Source organism: Falco rusticolus, chromosome Z, assembly GCF_015220075.1.
Source record: "Falco rusticolus isolate bFalRus1 chromosome Z, bFalRus1.pri, whole genome shotgun sequence".
Lineage (NCBI taxonomy): Eukaryota > Metazoa > Chordata > Aves > Falconiformes > Falconidae > Falco > Falco rusticolus.
The window spans coordinates 17297749-17315876 of record NC_051210.1 but is presented as its reverse complement, the minus strand read 5'-3'; the positions used below and the strand labels follow the sequence as shown (position 1 = coordinate 17315876).

The 18128-nt window shown below is 53.0% G+C and overlaps 2 protein-coding genes and 1 long non-coding RNA gene across 4 annotated transcripts; 1 reads left to right on the top strand and 2 right to left on the bottom strand.

The window, feature by feature from the left end:
- Positions 1-305: 305 nt before the first annotated feature.
- On the bottom strand, positions 306-11501 carry LOC119141774 (cyclin-dependent kinase 4 inhibitor B-like). 2 transcript variants are annotated; one of them, XM_037374363.1, is made up of 2 exons: positions 11307-11501; positions 306-1669 (listed from the first exon to the last, which is right to left on the bottom strand). In XM_037374363.1, the coding sequence occupies exon 2, from the start codon at positions 1664-1666 to the stop codon at positions 1184-1186; it is 483 nt and encodes a 160-aa protein (XP_037230260.1). In that variant the 5' UTR covers positions 1667-1669; positions 11307-11501; the 3' UTR covers positions 306-1183. The 2 variants fall into 2 exon arrangements, with proteins under 2 accessions (XP_037230260.1, XP_037230258.1); XM_037374361.1 differs by lacking the exon at positions 11307-11501 and adding an exon at positions 9970-10303.
- LOC119141777 lies at positions 10866-16831 on the top strand. The gene is made up of 5 exons (XR_005102036.1): positions 10866-10943; positions 11628-11712; positions 12174-12280; positions 13348-14401; positions 15516-16831. It is a non-coding gene; the product is annotated as an uncharacterized LOC119141777 (long non-coding RNA).
- On the bottom strand, positions 14174-17325 carry LOC119141776 (formin-like protein 18). Its single transcript, XM_037374364.1, is given in 3 exon segments — positions 14174-14724; positions 16969-17036; positions 17039-17325. Coding segments are annotated over 3 exon segments (471 nt in total). The 5' UTR covers positions 17109-17325; the 3' UTR covers positions 14174-14391.
- Between the last annotated feature and the right edge of the window lie 803 nt (positions 17326-18128).

The following is an 18128-nucleotide window of genomic DNA, read 5'->3' as shown; positions in this document are numbered from 1 at the left end:
TTTTAAAGAGATCGTAGAGCCACGCGAAGTTAGCAAGTGCATTTCCTATTGCTCTGTAAGCGTTCTTTTAAATAAGGAAATTAGCGTGTTCCATGGGTGCTTTTAACTCGAGTGTGTATGTTCGTAAATAACACACACCTGCGTATAAGCCCTGTGCATTCGACCTGCGCGAACGTGTTGTGTGTATGTGTACTTATTGTGTACACACTTAGTGTGTGTATGTATAAATGTGTATTTATGCACAGACACAAAAGATGTAAGCGATAGACAAAGTCGAAATGAATAGCACCGTCCAACACCGAGTATTGCTGCGTACAGGGCATTTAATAGTTGAACACAAGGATTATTTTTTTTTAAGCCAACCTCTTTCCTATTTTGCTGTTGAATAATAACAGGTATTTAATCACACGTAAGTGGTACCAACATTGGGTAGACCATGGAAATCGCGTGGGAAAAACAGAGCCAATGCCGGTGAAGAAATCCAGATCCAAGCTCTGTGATTATCTGGTTTGGAGACAAGGAAAGCCGTCTTAAAAATACCGAGCTCATTGCCCAGATCTTCTGAATCAACAAGATATGTCCAAATGTTAAATCTGCGCGGTAACTAAAGGATCACCAATTGGTTTCTCACATGGATAACTTTCATGAATGAATACATCTATACATAATACGTATAGCTGTTCCCAAACTATAATCTCGAACAGTGTTAAATATTTTAAGACTCTCTGAGTCGAGCGGGATGGTGAAGGGGCGGATTTGAAGATTAATTGATTTTGTAAACGGGTTGGCTAAGGTGTTCACTATTTTGAAGAGCTATATAAAGGAATCTAAAGGTATCACGAAAATGCAAAGCGTTCTCACTTCTCTAAACCGCATCAAATTAACAATGGAGGGAAGAAACGACGAAATTCCCTTCCCCCTTCCCCCCATTGCCCCGCGGGGCACCGGAGAGCAGTTTGCCGCTTGTTCCCTGCCCGCCGGTGAACCTGCGGAGGGGAGAACCAGGAGGTCTCCCTGCGGCCCTCTTTTGGTCCCTTCCGCTTTTCCTTAAAGATTTCATCAGCATGCATAGCCTAGCAGAAGCAGGACACGGAGTGCCCCGGGGGTGAGGGAGAAGCTCTGGGGCAGAGGGGCAGAGGCAGACCCTCCCCAGCAGCTGGGCTGCCTGGAGCATCGTCAGCCGTCAGCGCTCGCTGGGTGCCTCGACGGCGGGGAGGACCTGCCCGGTACCTTCCTCGGAGATGCGCGCACGGCACGGGGGGAGGAGGTCTTGGCGGGGGGCGGCTGCCACCGGGGCTTCAGGAGGGGCGGCGCGGCGTGGCGGCGACGGCGGCCAGCAGGGGCGACCGCCGCGGGCGTGCCAGTGCACAGCCCCCTCCGCGGCCGGCCCGTCTCCCGGTGCGGCAGCGTGGAGGGGCGGCGGGTGTCGCAGGTAGCGGCCCACCGGTCCGTGCGGGCCCCCCGCCGCCACGTCGAGCGGGAGGCGGCCGAAGCCGTCGGGCAGGTCGAGCCGCGCCCCGGCGCGGTGCAGTGCCTCCAGCGTCTCCAGGAAGCCGGCGCTGGCCGCGTCGTGCACCGGGAAGCAGCCGGTGCTCGGGTCGGGGCGGTTGGGGTCGGCTCCGCGCTGCAGCAGCAGCTCGGCCACCCGCGGGCTGCCCAGCATCATCACCTGCGGGGAGACACAGCGTTAGCGCGGCGGCTGCGGAGAGCTGCGGGGCGGCGGCGGCTGGCGGCTGGGAGGCTGCCGGCCGGGGTGTCTTTGGGGCATAGTTTTCCCACGTCAGCTGTTTGCAGCTGTAACCTGCATACGGGCACACGGCTGTACTCGGTGATCCTGTATGGGTCCCTTCCAACGTGAGATAGTCTATGATTCTATGATAAATTAAGATATTAGCTAAGATGGCTGTGATTTCCAGAATAAGTACTACATACGTGTATGTTCAGTTCCACATTTTACACCATTTATATATAACATGGTATGTATGGTACTTGTGTTGTGTGTACACACATACATACACGACAGATATATACGCCATTTATATGTATCATTTGTTATACTATAAAGAGAGTGGGTGGGGGTGTATACACACTGTATGTACACGCACTACGCGTTCCGTAACAGCGCTGAGGAGCGGACACGCTATGATTTTTCAATGAACATCGCAGCAGCAGCGCAGGAAGCACGGCGGGGCCGGACGGCCAGGTGTAACAGCCCTGGCAGTGGCTCTTTTCGGTGCCAGGTGAGGATTTCCCTGCTCTTGAGTTCTGGATCGAACCGTTTTGCTCTCTCTCAGCTCTGGCTAAACTTGTGCTTCTTCTCACAGGAGCAAGGAAAGCTGTTGAGCGCCCATGGGTAATACACAAAACTTCCCTGCCACTCCGCAGCTGAAACAAAAGCAGGAACTTCTGCCAAGGTGTACTTATGCACGACAAGTAAAAGCAACACGCAAGCAAATAGAAGAAACTGACGGTTGGGTTTTTACTTTCCCCGTTCTCCTGGTTATTTTCAGTGGAATTTTAACCTCCATGAATTGAGCCTTAAGACTGTAGAAAATGCCTTGAGAAAACTTGTTTTCTCATTATTTTCTTTCTCGAGAGAATCTGTTTATGGACTACAAATATTTGGTTTTATTTATAATAGAAGTGTGAAAATGTTTATAAACTTCATAATTTATCAATTCCTGTAGAGGTTAAGTCTTTCAGAAAGATAAAGCAAGTCCGCATGTCAGAGTGGCAGCCATTTTGCAAAGTGTTGGTAAAGGAAACAGAACTTAGTCTCAGCCAGAAGTAAGGGGTGGAAAGAGAAAATTTACTACAATTTGGAGAGCCTTTTCATCTGGAATTTGAACCTGCGACAGAAATAAAACGAATAATTTTCTCAGTGCCTTTCTCAGTAACTTACTTCAGAAAAATAATTCCTTTTCTATATAAAGTGCAAGTGCCAAAATGGCTGTTCAGCTGGTGAATCATTACATTCAAATGGAAGCTCGAGAAAACCCTTTTCATGAAATGCACAGCTCCAGTTTAAATCACAGTACATTAATCGTTCGATGAGAACCTAACTCTTCCAGCTTAAGTATGCCAATTAATATAACACACTTCTAGCTCTCAAAATGTCTCAAAACAGCTCCACTGCACACTGTACTTGTAATACTATCAATGAATACAACCACTATTGATGAATAATTAATATTAAAAATACCACTCATAACAGTGACAACTACTAATATATACCTAGTTTCAAGTTACAGTTTTTGCTCAGTGACAATTTCTACACCGTCTTCTGTGCTATTCTTTCACACGCATATAGTAGTAAGGGACCCCGTTTCTATTTCCTTGGGGGAAAGACCCATTAAGGCTATATTTAAAGCAAGCAAACAAACAAGAAAAGTCGATCGAAGCGCAATCAACTCCCTGAACCCATCTGGAAGAGGATTTTGCAGTCCTACTTCTCCTTTTGAGTACCCTTTCGCATAATTCGTTTGCTGACACCGGTGCACCCCCCCACCCCCCCAACCCCCCCACCCCCCCCTCCCAACCCTATCTTAGTGTTTGCAGGAGATCGGGGGTTCAGAAAATACCCTCCTGCATTCAGGCAGCTGCGGCTGGAGCTCGGTTCCGATAATAACAATAAAAATCAATTCAAAACCCGAAATCCCTCCCTTCTCCCCCGCCAGCGTGGCAAAGGACAGCTCCCCCAAGCCGTCACACTCCACACACCCCCTCCCCCCTGCCCCATAACCCCCCCCCCAACCCCGCTGCTCCGTACCTGGAGCGAGGTCCTCCCAAAGGAGTTGGTCCCGTTGGGATCCGCGCCCGCGTCCAGGAGCTTCCGCACCTCCTCGCGGTCCCCGCGGGCAGCAGCGCTGCACAGCCGGTCGCCAGCACAGCGGCCGCCCCGGGGGGACGCCTCCATCGCCCCGACACAGGGTCGCCCCCTGCCTTTCCGTCTCCCCCGGCCAGGACCTCGACCGCCGCGGCTCGGCAGCTGCTCCTCCCCGACGACAGAGGCCGGCCCCCGCGCCTCCCCCCCCGGGGCAGACCGTCCCCCGGCCCGGCCCTGCGTACCCTCGCTGCTCGCCGCCCGGCGGGGCAGGGCACTGCAGCATCCCCCCGCCCCGGCTCCACGAGAGGAGGGGGCCGTGGTCCTGTCGGCTGCGGGAAAACCCGCGCTCCCTCCCTGGGGGGCACGGAGTTGGCGGGGAGGGGTGGGGTGGAGTAGGATCGCGGGGTGCTGACAGCCAAGCTGGTAGCTCGGCACCCCGCGGGGCAGCGCGGCCTCACACCGCCCCGAGAGCTCCCGCGGGGGCTGCCACCCCCCGGGGGCGCCGTTGGTACGGGAGGAGGAAGGGGACGGGGGCTGCGGCGTGCGCTCCCAGCCCCTCCCCACATCGGTGCGGGGTGCGAAGGACGGGGAGGGGGGCGCAGCCCAGCCGGCAAACCGCTTCCCCGGGGCTGGCCACAGCTGCCCCGGCCCGGGCAGGTGGGACGCGCCCCGCCGTTATTTTGCATGGGGCGTGCGGCGGCGGACGGCACACCAGAGCCTTCCCGGGGCAGGGAGGGACTCTTGTGAGAGGGATGGATTTGGCTTGTCCCTCCGGAGGGTCTCCTTGCCCTACCCCGAGCTCCTCCGAGCGGTGGGGCTGGGGTCCGTTCCCCCGTCCCGCCGCCGGCCGGGAGCAGGCGGCCCGGATGAGGAAGAGCGCCGTGCCCGCAGGAAGTCTGCGATCCACCGCATGGCAGCCGGCCGCGGGGACCGCTTCGCCCGGCCCTGCGGGAGCCTGTCGCGGGCAAGACGGCCGCGACGAGACCCAGCCGGGACAAGGTACGGCTCCAGCCCGGCAGCCAGAGGCTGGGCAGAGCCCACTCTTATCTCTGTGAAGGTTCCCAAAAACAACGCACCTGACTCCTCCTCTTGCTTCCCGCACTCCCACTCATCCCTCCTGGACAAAGCTGCTCCCCGCGGCGGGCCCCGGCGACGCCTGTGATACTCACCCTGTCCCCCAGCCACCCCCCCCCCGTCGAGGGGAGCGGGGAATCGGCCCCAGCGCCTGCGGAGCTGCCACAGCACCCGCGACCCGCGGCTTAAAGGTTTTAGTCCGCCACCTCGAAGGTACGGGAAGACCTCGGCAAGGGGCGAGACGAAGGAGGGGGGGTTAAAGGCTCCTGCGCTCCCACAGGGCGATGCGGAGAGCGGGGCGTTTCAGAGCCACCGCCGAGGTCGGATGAAGTGAGCAAATATAGCAAAACAGTTTAAGGACTTTTTTAGGCTGTGTGTGTGTGTGTCCTGATGCGCCCCCCACCCCCTACCCCGTCAGTTGCCTAATCTCCTATTTTTAATTACAGCAAACCGGTGCGATTGCCACAGAAGCAGTATCTGCCGTGCAGATGCACCTTTGTTCCCTTCGACGTTATCCTCCCCTGAGCCACTCGAGCACACGCAAAGCCCCGCGTAGGCTCTTGAGAGGGCAAATGCCCTGAAGGGCGAAACCGGCGATTTTATGTCTACAGGTACGGACGGCGGAAAGGCAGAGGCATCCTTGGACACGGAGAAATTAAACACAAATTTATCCTTGCGTAGATAAGACAGAAAATCACTGAAAATTCCTCATATGGGGGCTTTTTGAGCCTCCCCCGCCAAGTTTCTGCTTTGCAAGGGCAGGGTGCGGTATTTGAAGCGGGCTTGGGCGCGGTAAGGCACCTGCTCGGCAGGGACGTGCAGCGGGCTCCCACGCACCCTGGTTTTGCTGCAGTGCATGGTGCAGAGTGGACCCCAGGGCTGGAGGGCTATTAAAAATAAAATTAATATTTTTTTAAAAATCAACAACCAAAATTTAAAAGTGGATTTTTTAAAAGTCCATAAAGCGAGGGAATTAAAAGGAAAGGATCTCCCACCCAACAGGTAAAGTGCCCTGCAGTCCTTCATGCCCTCTCTGCCATTAGTGATAGCCATGTAGGGATAGATCCAAGGAGAAAACCTCCCTGGGATTACGTGTGTCAGGTGTCCTAAAATTGCAGATCACTAGTGAGGCGCGGCAGGGTTGCATATTATCTCTGGCTAATCTTGCTTTCAGTGAAATAGTAACGATAGTGGATTTTATGCATCTCACATATGTGTGTATATAAATATATGCATACATGTCTTTTTGTATAAGTAACTTTTATATATGTATAAAAAAATATTATACACTCACATGTCAACATATTTGTAAATTAAGATGTTACTAGAGGAGTCAGAGGGCCTGTCTGTATCTCCATTCCTGCTAAAATCATTAAAAGCCACAAAATAGCACCATGGTGTAAAACAACAAATATGGTCCTGTGCTAATGATTACTGGTCCTCCAAATTACTTGTCAAGCCACTGAACCATTAAAAAGACACAATTTTAAGTTACATTATTGAAGCCATATGAATTTTACCCTCACAAATGCACATCCTATTTTGCACAATTTTGGTACCAACAAACGACCTCAAATTCATCAAAACATAATATCACACACTCATTTCTGAAGTCAGGGAAATAACAGCCAAACCTGTGCTAATGCGTTTTGAAAACGACCCCTTGTATTGGACTTGCATCTTGGGGGAAGGGAGGAGAAACCATCTTCCCTCTCCAACAAACCTTACTGCAAAGATATGGGGGGGGGGGGGGGGGGGGGGAAATGGAGAAGACTGTCCACATCAAGCAGTCTTCCGATTCTACATTTCTGCTTCTAGTATTTTTTAAAGTCACTGTTCAACAATACAGGGTTTTGACACTGAAAACATCCATTTTAATATTACAGTACAGCAACGCTGCAAATTGTTTTGAAGATGTTTTGATAATAGCATACAGGACAGAAAAGGTAATTTTCAGTTACCAAAAGCAGCCATCTTATGCCCTGTTTAAGGCTTAGCACGTGCTACCCTTTCGAAGAAAAAAATTTGTAAACATTAAACTTAAAGTGTTTTCAAAACATTTATGTGAGTTATTTTATCATCTAGCAGGTATTTCAGTAATAAGTTTAGGGGTTAATTAAATACTACAAAGAGGCAAACTATAGAGAACATAATACTGGGATGTCCTTGTTTGTAAATAAGCAAAAAAAAAAAAAAAAACTAAAGCCCCCCAAAACACAGGAGGGGCAGGAGTGGAAGACGCAATGGAGAGGCTGCATGAAAGTAACCTGATTTACAATTGGGGGGGGGGGGGGGGGGGAACAGTTGTTCGGAGTTATGCCACAACTGAAGCAAAAATGATGAATAGAAATCGTTGAAGAGGATGCTTCTACTCTTCAGCTTAAAATGTCACTGTATTTGCAAAGATAATTATCGTTATCACACATATTGGGTAAGAGCAGGAAAATCTAGCACTTTAATTTTAGACCTTTAGAAGTTGTGCCATAGAGGTTTCTTTTGAACATAAAAATGGCCAAAAAACACTACACCCCAACAAACAAACAGAAACCCCACAACGACCCAAAAATCTGCAATACTAAAAATTAAATACTTTGGTTTCTGTTTTTCAAGTTGTGTGATGTAAATTTGCACAAAGCACATTTCTGAATGCAATATGCTGCCCTACATAGCTGTGAAAATATTTCTAGATATTTTTACAATTTTTGTAGAAACCCTCCAGGAAATTTTAGACGCATATTACTTCAGTTTTCCATTTTGTGCTATGAAGCCATTGGAAAGTAAAACGATGTAATGGCTCTGGGTAATCACCTAACAGTACAAAAATTAAGCATTCATCAGGCAAAATATTCCCTTCCTTAAAAAACAAATAGCAAAGCAAAGACAAATGACAAATAAACACACACACAAGGCAAAACAAATAAAATCTCTCCCATACGTCTAAGAAATAAAAAGGTTTAGATGTTGCAAGAGAAAAAGGTCACGGTATGGCCAATGCGATGTAGAATTGCTTCTATCAGCCAGGTTTTGAGTGTCAGTCCCCGGAGGTTCAGAAGCAGCTTCGTGGACACTGTTTTAATGAAAGACACTCTCTCTCTCTCTCTAAGACTGCTCGAGGAGTATTAAAATTTTCTTTGTTCCATCCACCTATTTAAGTAATTTAATTTTGAACAAAGCTTGAGAATAGGACCCATCTCTCTAAGTAACAAATAAGGGCAAGGAAAAAAGAAATTTAAAAAGCAGCTGTTTTCCCTTTATTTTCAAACTTCTTTTTTTCCCCTGAAATAGATTTCCACCTCATCCAAATATGAAGCCCCCCTCCTCTTCCGGCAGACTGTGTCCTGAAATACTGTGGGTTTGGGGTTCTCTGTCTCTGAGATGCCAAAATATTTATGCATTACTTTTGTGACTGTAATATTGTTACATCCTACTATGGAAGGAGCACGGTTTTTTTAGATTAAACACACACTTCTTTTACCCCTCCCCAGCCTCTTCAGAATCAGCTTTTCAGCACATTTCAGTCACTATTTTAGACCTAACTGGCACTTTTCAAGAACTCAGTCTCCCCAGTGAAAAGTTCAGGGCACAGGGGAGCAGCAGTATTTACAGCAAGTGTGGAAATAGAAGGAAAAAAAAGTTGCCACACTGCCTGATGCATAAGAAGATTTTGTCCTTGCTGCAGCAAATTTTAAATCGAGATAACTGACACCTTCATATCTATGTTTAATGTTTTATAATCCAGATTTGTGCATTTCAGGTCAACCAGAGTTTATAGTTTCTTTTTCCCCCCCATTTAGTGTAAGATGAAGAAATTAGGCCTACTAAAAATGCAAGAAAGGAAGGATTTGAAAGTACAAGGAAAACTAGATGTTTTTCTGACTTTTTTTTATATATATATATATATATATATACAACACACACACACACAGAGTGTGTATGTATATCTCCCTACACCTGATGTTCAAAAAGTGCTAAAAGGATCTAACCAGGGACTGGAGCAGGCAAACTGTGAACTGCTTTATCTCCACAATTCGAGTCCTATAGCTTGAAGGGTTTAATTGTTGGTTGTTGTTTTTTTTTTTTTAATTCTATATATATACACACACACATATATTTATATAACATATAATCGCTATTTTTGTAGATATTTTCTAAGGCAAATATTTCTACTGTCCTTCTGCCCCTGCTATTCTCCAGTCTGTGCTCTGGATTAGAGAAGGTTGTGGACTCCTCTACTGACCTCCTACAAGGATTTTGCAGAACAATCCTCAAACACTCACCAAAATTAATATTCACTTTATTTTTCATAATGTGTCTAATTTTGTGTAATGATCGAGGCCTAAGTTGTGGTGTGCAGATTCACAACAATCCGGTTTTACAGTCTGAAATCAGGAAAAAGTCTCTAAAAACACCTTGGGTGTCTCAATGCCCTTTATATACGTGTGTGTTTTAATTACTCTTTCTGACGCTGCTCGGCCGCTCTGACCCTTATTGCACATATTTATATAACAGCAAGGAAGGCAAAGCAGGCCACTGTATTTCACCGTCATTTACAGCAATGGAAAGTAATACAGGCTCGGGAAACAGTGGCCATTTTCTCTCTTCAGAGCAAGTTCTCTCTTGCAGAAAACCATCTGCAAATGTTGGTAAGGGGTGGTGGGTTTGTTTTTTCTAAGTTAGCCATAGGAAAAACGAAAAGAAAAACTTCTCAAGGGGGACAAAGAAAAAGGCAGAAAAAGTTACAGTAACTTTTCAAGAAAGGTCGTTTTCTACAGCGCTTACCAACAACAACAAAAAAAAAAAGAGAAAAAAAAAAAAAAGACTAAAAAATAATAACCCCCACGCCTGTGCAACCCTCACGTGTTCCCGATGCAATATGAGCATGTGGCGCGGCGGGGGCTCCGTGGTGTTGCGCGACCGGGGCCGGGCTGCCGTGGGGAGCGGGCACCCCGTTCACCCGGGGGCGGCCGCTACCGCCTCCCGTTCCCACCGCACCGTCGGGCCCCCGCGACGACAGCGACAGCCCCCCCGCCGCCTCCTCCCCAAGCAGCCCCGCTACCCGGGGCCCCTACCTGGGCCGGGGGCTCCCGCGGCGCCTCCTCCGCAGGACCAGTAGCAGAGCGAGGCGCGGCGGCCAGCGCCGCCCCAGCGCCCCGACGACACCGCGGAGGATGCGCCATCCCAGGGCCCGGGCCCGGCGCAGGCTGCGGGCGCGCCGAAAGCGGACAGTGCACCTTATCCGGGGGGTCATGGGTGCGGGGGAGCCCCCGGCCTGTCGCACAAGAAATACCTCCCGCCGGGGCCCCACGGTGAATCGGCCCTCACCCTCATTCATTGGAGAGGATTTTTTTTTCTTCTTTTTTTTTTTTCTTTTCTTTCCGTTTGACTAATTTCGACTCCCCATTTCGCTTTACCTCCCTTCCCCCCCCCCCCCGCCCCCCTTAAACGCCTCCCATGATGATGGTTCCGCCTTGAAAGCAGGCGAAGGAGGACCGGCAGCGGGGGATGGGGACGGGGGAGGCTGCCGGCTCCTCTCCCCTCCCTGACTCTCCCGGGGAGCACCACCACCAAACGGGCGTGAAGGACGGCCAATCGCAGGGCGCTCCCCTGCTTTCAAATAAAGCCTTGACGACATGTCCTGCCCTCCTCCTTCCCCCCTCCCCGCCCCCCCGTCCCGTCCCGTCTGTCCCCTCCAAACACACGGCCTCCTGCTCCGTTTGCAGAAAGTGTGTTATGTTGGGGTTTTTCTCTTGTTGGTTGTTTGGGTTTGGACCCCACTCCCTTCGGGAGCCCCTCGGTGGGGCGGGGGCTGAGGTGGCCCGACGCATCGCGACCCCCCCCGTCCCCCCGGGGCCGTGTAGGTGCACCGGGGGGCGGCTAGCGGATCCCTGCCGCTTTAAAAGTGCAGGCCAGTATTGGCCGGGCGAGCAGCTATTTCCTTGTCACATGGTCATTTGAACGCGACGCGGGGCCGTTGCGTAGCGGAGCGAGAAAAAAAAAAAAAAAAAAAGCGGATCTCGTCTCCCCCCGCCGGTAACCGAAACGGGTAATTAACTATTTCCTTTCCCCCGACCCTCTCCCTGGCCGTGCTCCGCGGTGACGGATCCTTTTGTTTTCGGTTTGAAGGGTGAGATTTTGGGCGGTGGCGGGGGGAGGGGGGCGGGAACGGTAAACAGCAGAGGAGCGCTCAGAAGCCCCGATCAACCTGCCGGCGTTCCCCTCCCGGTCCGCTGCCGTGGGGACCGCCGAAGGGTGCTGAGCCCCTCGACGGCCGGTGCTGAGCGAGGCCTGCCGCCCGGCAGAGGACCTCTGGGCGGCGGGTTGAGGGGGATCCGCTACCCGCCCCGTCCCGCCCCTCCTCCCCGGGAGCCCCTCTGCCTGCTCACCCCCCGTCCCGGGCGCGGCGTACCTCCGTGCGAGGCACGGTGAGGGGTGACGGGCAGGGAAGGTGCCGGTCCTGCGGGTGCCTCTTCGTCCTCCTCGGGTGCGGTGGGGTCCGGCATGGCTCGCACGGCTGGACGTGGCTCGGCGCGGAGCTGGGGGTGCGCAGGGACTGCAGGGAGCCGGCAGGGAAGACTCCGGGAGGGAGGGAGGCATCGCGGCGTCCCTGGGAGGGCTGGTGGATATATGCGTGTGCAACACTCCCCCATAACAAACACCTCCTACTCTCGGCTGGACAAACAGTAATAACACCGATGTCAATACAAGTTTCCTTCTCATGCCTGTGCAGGGAGTAACCCTAACAACAATGCTAATAAAGAAGAGCCTGAAATGGTTTCTCTTGGACCGAGTCCGATTTCAAGCCTGGGAAATGTGTGAGTGAAAACAGCCATTTAGAAATGAAAGCAGCTCTTCGAGATCCTTGCTTTTTTTTTCTTTTTTTTTTTTGGTTCCCACCCCCCCTCCCGTGGCTACTTCTCGACAACAGGCAAGGCAAAATTGAGAGAAATAATGAACGCCTGCCTGGCTGCATGATGCAGGTGCGGTGGTGGGAGGATGAATTGACAGTTTTGGCAATAGAAACCAAATACCCGCCAACGCTGAATGCATGGCCGAGCCGGGCCCGGGGAGCATCTCATCGTGCACAGGGCACAAACCCTGCTGCAGAGGGGTGTGTCTGTCTGTCTGTCTGTCGCTCAGATACACTCAAGCACAATTGAGGTATTAGAAATAAAAAGTGCCAGTTAACCGCCACGTTAAACATAATGCTTTTAGGGCTTTCCCGACATGCATATTGCTGCTGTTTGTTGTTAACAATTACTATGCTGGTTTTCAGGGAGAAATCCAAGCCCTGGAGCCGACGCTGCTGCCAGAAGAAAAGGTGCCTGTGGAAGCTCCCATGGCCGAGCAGGATTACATCGGGGACCCCCATCCTCCCACGAGGTAGCCCCACTGTGGGCCTGGCACGGGCAAGGGGCTCCAGAACTGCAGCATGAGGCAGATTTATAGCAATTAGGCATTTAGCCCTGCTGCATTTTGAAGGCATATTCTGCTCGTTTAGTGCAGTCAGCCTAGGAAAGTACGTTATTTCCCAGTCAAATTATGCATATTATTATTATTATCATCATCATTATTACTATTATTATTATATAGTTATTTTTTTATAATAATAATAATTATCGTTGTTGTTTCATAAACTATAATGTGAATATTTAAAATTTTAAATCAATTTTGACTCTTGAGGAAAACGACCTTTCAAAAGAGGGAATACTGGTCTAACTGATATTGGAAGAAGAACAGTTTATCAGACCCTTACTTTTCTCAGCCTTGCCTTGCCAAGCTCTAGCCTTGCACGATTTCAGTTCCATCTCAGTTCCCTCAGTTCAGTCTCATTTCAGTTCCATCTCAGCTCCCTCAGCACAGCATGCAGGCACTTGACTGCTGCATCCCCAGTGTTGTCCTTGGCTTGCCTGCGGCTATGCCATGTACTAAGAGAGAATAGTACATTTTCATAAGGTGTTATCATCGCATTATTGTAATGTTATATATTTCTATAAAAAGATAGGTATAAAATACATATTCTAGGCGGGTTATAATAAACAAGCACGAATAATGTGAATTTTTGCACAGAGTTTATATGCATAAATAGTAGTTATAATTAAGCACAACCATATACAGATTAAAATAATTAATAATCAAATACATATGCTGATATATAACCACAACGGGTTTTAAATATATACTCATATTTATGTATATTTTTATATAGGTATTACATAGATGTATTACACACTTAAATGGTATAACTCTATATCTATAGTGTACCAACGTATACAAAGTAATTTTAAAGCATGCATATGTGAAATTATGTAATAAATAGCATATTCTAATACGTTATATAAGAGTACATATATTTATTTCAATGTTTATATATGAAATATCTAGGGTTTGGACACTCGGTAGGAACGCAAACCGAAGGAAATCTTTTTTTCCCCTTCAATTCTCCACAGATAGCCTCCAAAGTGCTCGGGATTTGTGCTGGGGAACGAGCCCAGAGCTCTCCCGCTGTCCCACCTTGCTTCCCCTTCTGTGTCCTTGTCGCGCAGGACGTGTGAGCACGGACCCGCGTGGGGTCCGGGGGTGGGTGTGGGGCAGGCAGCCCCACATAATTGATCTGTTCCCCGCCCCCCTTCCTCCTTCAGCAGCACAGCCGTTACAACCACTCGCTCGCTATTACAACGGCTCGTTTTTTTCTTCACCAAACGCCACCTTCGAGCAGCTTAGGAAACCCTGGGACCGAGCTCGGATATACGATTTTAAATTTTCAGTTCCACACCGCCTTCATTGTGCAACCGTCATGGTTTCTTCAAAATACTGTTAAATTCACAGCAACTCGGAGGAGGTCACCTGCAAGTTGGTAAAACACTTATTACTTCAAGCGAGGGCGGTATTGGGCTTGCGGAGACGCCAATCGCTCTTTATTTTCTCCTTCTATGTCCATGTTTACGACCTTCGTGAGAGAAGCCATGGATGCGCCACGGGCCCATGCAGAGACATGCACAGCATCTTACGCGGTTTTAAGCAGGTATGTGCCAAAGCCGCAATCGCGCCCGGGAAGGCTCAACTCCCCGCTGTCCCGGCCGGTTTTGCAAGGGAGAGGCAGAGGTTGGCTTCAGCGCCCCTTGAGTCCGACGCAGCTTGAGGCTGAAACCAACCGGGAGCGGTCGGCTCGGGCCCGGGAGAGCCCGGAGCCTCTCTCGCCCCCTGCAGACGGACGGCTGGGAAGCGCGAGTGGGGAGCCCCGGGGAGGAGGGTAAAGAGACAGCGCAGATGCGGTCCTGTCAAAACACGAAAGGTTTATTGTGCCGTCTCTGTGCAGGGGCTTTCCTTCATATTCATTTCTCTTCACAGTGTTTGGACTACCATGTCAAAAGCGGGCGTGGAGGGTGTCAAGCGCAGGAAAACATGCAGGCACGTGCTAACTATAGCGTGCAAACCGATACATATCGCGCTGGTCCTTCGTGCATCCGAGCAGCGAAACGCCACCCGCGGATTTAGAAGCCCGTGAGTGCTGTTCTACTTCCTGTCTCCCGAGTGGGCGCGGGCAATAAATTACGGGAGGAGGCTAGACGAGGGGCGGCGGGTGTCGCAGGTAGCGGCCCACCGGTCCGTGCGGGCCCCCCGCCGCCACGTCGAGCGGGAGGCGGCCGAAGCCGTCGGGCAGGTCGAGCCGCGCCCCGGCGCGGTGCAGTGCCTCCAGCGTCTCCAGGAAGCCGGCGCTGGCCGCGTCGTGCACCGGGAAGCAGCCGGTGCTCGGGTCGGGGCGGTTGGGGTCGGCTCCGCGCTGCAGCAGCAGCTCGGCCACCCGCGGGCTGCCGCAGCATCACCTGCGGGGAGACACAGCGTTAGCGCGGCGGCTGCGGAGAGCTGCGGGGCGGCGGCGGCTGGCGGCTGGGAGGCTGCCGGCCGGGGTGTCTTTGGGGCATAGTTTTCCCACGTCAGCTGTTTGCAGCTGTAACCTGCATACGGGCACACGGCTGTACTCGGTGATCCTGTATGGGTCCCTTCCAACGTGAGATAGTCTATGATTCTATGATAAATTAAGATATTAGCTAAGATGGCTGTGATTTCCAGAATAAGTACTACATACGTGTATGTTCAGTTCCACATTTTACACCATTTATATATAACATGGTATGTATGGTACTTGTGTTGTGTGTACACACATACATACACGACAGATATATACGCCATTTATATGTATCATTTGTTATACTATAAAGAGAGTGGGTGGGGGTGTATACACACTGTATGTACACGCACTACGCGTTCCGTAACAGCGCTGAGGAGCGGACACGCTATGATTTTTCAATGAACATCGCAGCAGCAGCGCAGGAAGCACGGCGGGGCCGGACGGCCAGGTGTAACAGCCCTGGCAGTGGCTCTTTTCGGTGCCAGGTGAGGATTTCCCTGCTCTTGAGTTCTGGATCGAACCGTTTTGCTCTCTCTCAGCTCTGGCTAAACTTGTGCTTCTTCTCACAGGAGCAAGGAAAGCTGTTGAGCGCCCATGGGTAATACACAAAACTTCCCTGCCACTCCGCAGCTGAAACAAAGCAGGAACTTCTGCGGGGAGACACGCGTTAGCGCCCGCCCGCCCCGCTCGGGCTGTCTTGTTCAGCCCCGCAGGTATGGGGATCGCTACGGAAAGGAACGGAAAATCCGCAGGCGAGGCCTAGAGATCGGCTCTGGAGGCGCCGCGAGCTGCGGAGAGCACGGACCTCGCAGGAACGCCGCGCACCGGAGGAATCCCTCCTCCTCCGCGCCGCGGGACACAGCGGGGCAAGTGGGACAGAGCGCCGCTGGAGCCCCGTCGGGGCCGGGGCGTGCGGGCCCGCACCGGGGGCCCGCTCCGCGACAGGAACCGGCAGCAGGCGCGGGGCAGAGGGGCCGGGGGAAGGGGCTCGCCCTTCTTCGGGCGCACCCCCGCAGGAACCGCTCGAGCAAGTCCCGACCCGCTTTGCAACGGCCGCCGCGTAACCGTGCCGGTGGAGCAGCTCCCGGGGGCTGCCGCCGCGCCGCTCTCTCACCCGGGACGCTTTTCCAAGAAGGTCCTTAGAAAGGCGAAAAGCGTGTGTAAGGAACGCTCCCGCCCCGCAACGGGACGTCCGCGCTTCCCTCGCCCTCCGGAGGGACTCGAAACGCACCTTCAGCCTCACGTGCCTGCCCAGCGCTGCACTAAAACGCCCGGGAGCCCCTCTTCTCGGGGTCCCCGTACCCCGAAGCTCCGTTGCTCCCAGCGCACCCGGCAGTGCTACAGCGCCCGGCTAAATCCCTGCGTAAAGTGCAGAAAAAAACATGTCGGAGGTCGGCATCAGATACGTGTTTCGAGTGAAATGCTGCACCGTCATTTTGTAGGAGAGTTTCGCGAAAACCGGCCCTAAACCCCAAACATAGCTTCTCGGGTTATTCCCGTTTCATTTTATTTTGAAAACTCAAGAAGCTGGCTAGAGCTATCTCAGAAATTAATTTAGCTTTATAAATGTGTATCTACTGCTTCTCCGGCACGGCATCTATCCAGGCGTTCATGCAACTGTGAAACGTGGGCAGACTGAGCCCTCCCAGATGGACTCCAGCTGCTTACCTGCAGGGTCTCCTGGGCAAGGCTATCGCGACCAGATGCTTCTGGCCTTAAGGGTCAGCGATCACAATGTATCGTGAGAGTCAGTGATATGCTTTTTCTCCATGGGAGAGCAAAATCGCTAACAGACGTATCAGAAGATGAGGTATGACGAAAGAGTAATTCTTTCAGAAAAGGTGCCTCGTTACTCTTATTGCACGTTTATTGCGAGATGAGCATTAAAGTTCTCGGTTTTGAGTCATCCAATCTCAGTTGGTTAAGATAAAGTTAAGGGTTGTTAAGACTAAAACCTCTGTTGCGGCCGTCACAGACTTTCGCCTTTCGAGAAAAGCGAGAGGAGCCGCGGCGCTGTGCCGCTTCGACAGCAGCCGAGCGCAGCCGTCGGGGGGCGGCCGGCCCCAGGAGGCTGCCTCGGGGCTGCCGCCGCCGCTCCTCGGGCACGAAGGGCCCGCTGCCGCCGTCCCCGCACCGCCCCCCTCCCCAGCCTCCCTACCTGGATGGCCGTCCGGCCGTAGGAGTTGACGGCGTTGGGGTTCGCCGCGCCGTCCAGCAGCTCCTTCAGCGCTGCAGGTCGCCGCGGGCGGCGGCGTTGGCCAGCTCGTCCGCCTCCGTGCGGCCCTTTCGCTGCGCCATGTTTCAGCCCCCCGGCCTCGCACCGCCGGCGGCCGGTGTCCGCGGAGCGCTGCAGCACCCGCCGCCCGGCCGCCCCGCGCTACACGGCTCTGGCCGAGATCCCGCCCGCGGAGGGCGCCCTGCCCATGGGAGTGCCCGACTCCGCCGCTCCGTGCGCCCGGCAGCCCTCGGCGACGCGGGTGGGGCGACGCGGGCTCCCTGCGCGGGGCCGCCGCCGGGTCCGCCGCCACCTGCAGGGACGCGGCGCCGTCGCTTTTTTCACCGCGCGGATGGTGCTGCTCCGCCCCGGACCGCCCCGGACCGGCCCCGCCAGCCCGCCCGCCAGCGCGCCGCTGTCACTCACCGGCGCCGCGGCGGAGCGCAGCGGCCGCGGGCGGCCCCCGGCCTTACCCCGACGGGGCGGGTCGCGCCGCGCTGCCCTCTGAGGGGCGGAAGAGCCGCTCTCGGGGGGGGGCGGGGGGCGGTGGGCCGGTCTCTCCACTATTTTGTCCTCCCCCCGCTCTCAAGGGCCTCATCGTGTTAATCTGTGCCTGACCGCCCCGAGGGGAGGTGAGGCCGGGGGAAGGGAAGGCGCAAAAGCGGCAAAAGGGCTGTATTTAAGGAAAGCGGGAATTAAGGGGAGCCGCGCCCCGGGACCGCGGGCCTGGTGTAAGCGGGGCCCCGCTCCCGTCACAGCGGGAGCGCTCGACCTGACGCTGCCTTACCCGCTCTCCGGACACCCCCGGTACCCGGGGAGCGGGAGGCGGCGATGGCCGCGCTGCTCCCCCCTTCTGCTGGGGGAACTGCGAGCTCTTCCCAGCTTTTCTAGTCGGTGCAGACGCTGCGTAGCAGTGGGCGCAGCAGCGCGAGAGCCTGCACGGAGATGCGACGCACCACTTGGAGGTCTCCAGTGTCCGGCTGAACCGCCTGGTTTGTTGGTTTTTTTGTTATTATTCTTTGTTTTGTTGGTTTAATAAAAAAAAAAAAAGGCATCAGGCCGGCACTTCGAACGCTTCCTCCAGACAAAGGCCACAAGGGACG

Bases quoted from the DNA above. Each gene is read 5' to 3' on its own strand.
- LOC119141774 (XM_037374361.1), bottom strand. From the start codon at position 10,077: ATGGCGCATCCTCCGCGGTGTCGTCGGGGCGCTGGGGCGGCGCTGGCC. The intron at 1,670-9,969 runs GTAGGGGCCCCG...GTCTCCCCGCAG, and splicing joins CGCGGGAGCCCCCGGCCCAG to GTGATGATGCTGGGCAGCCC.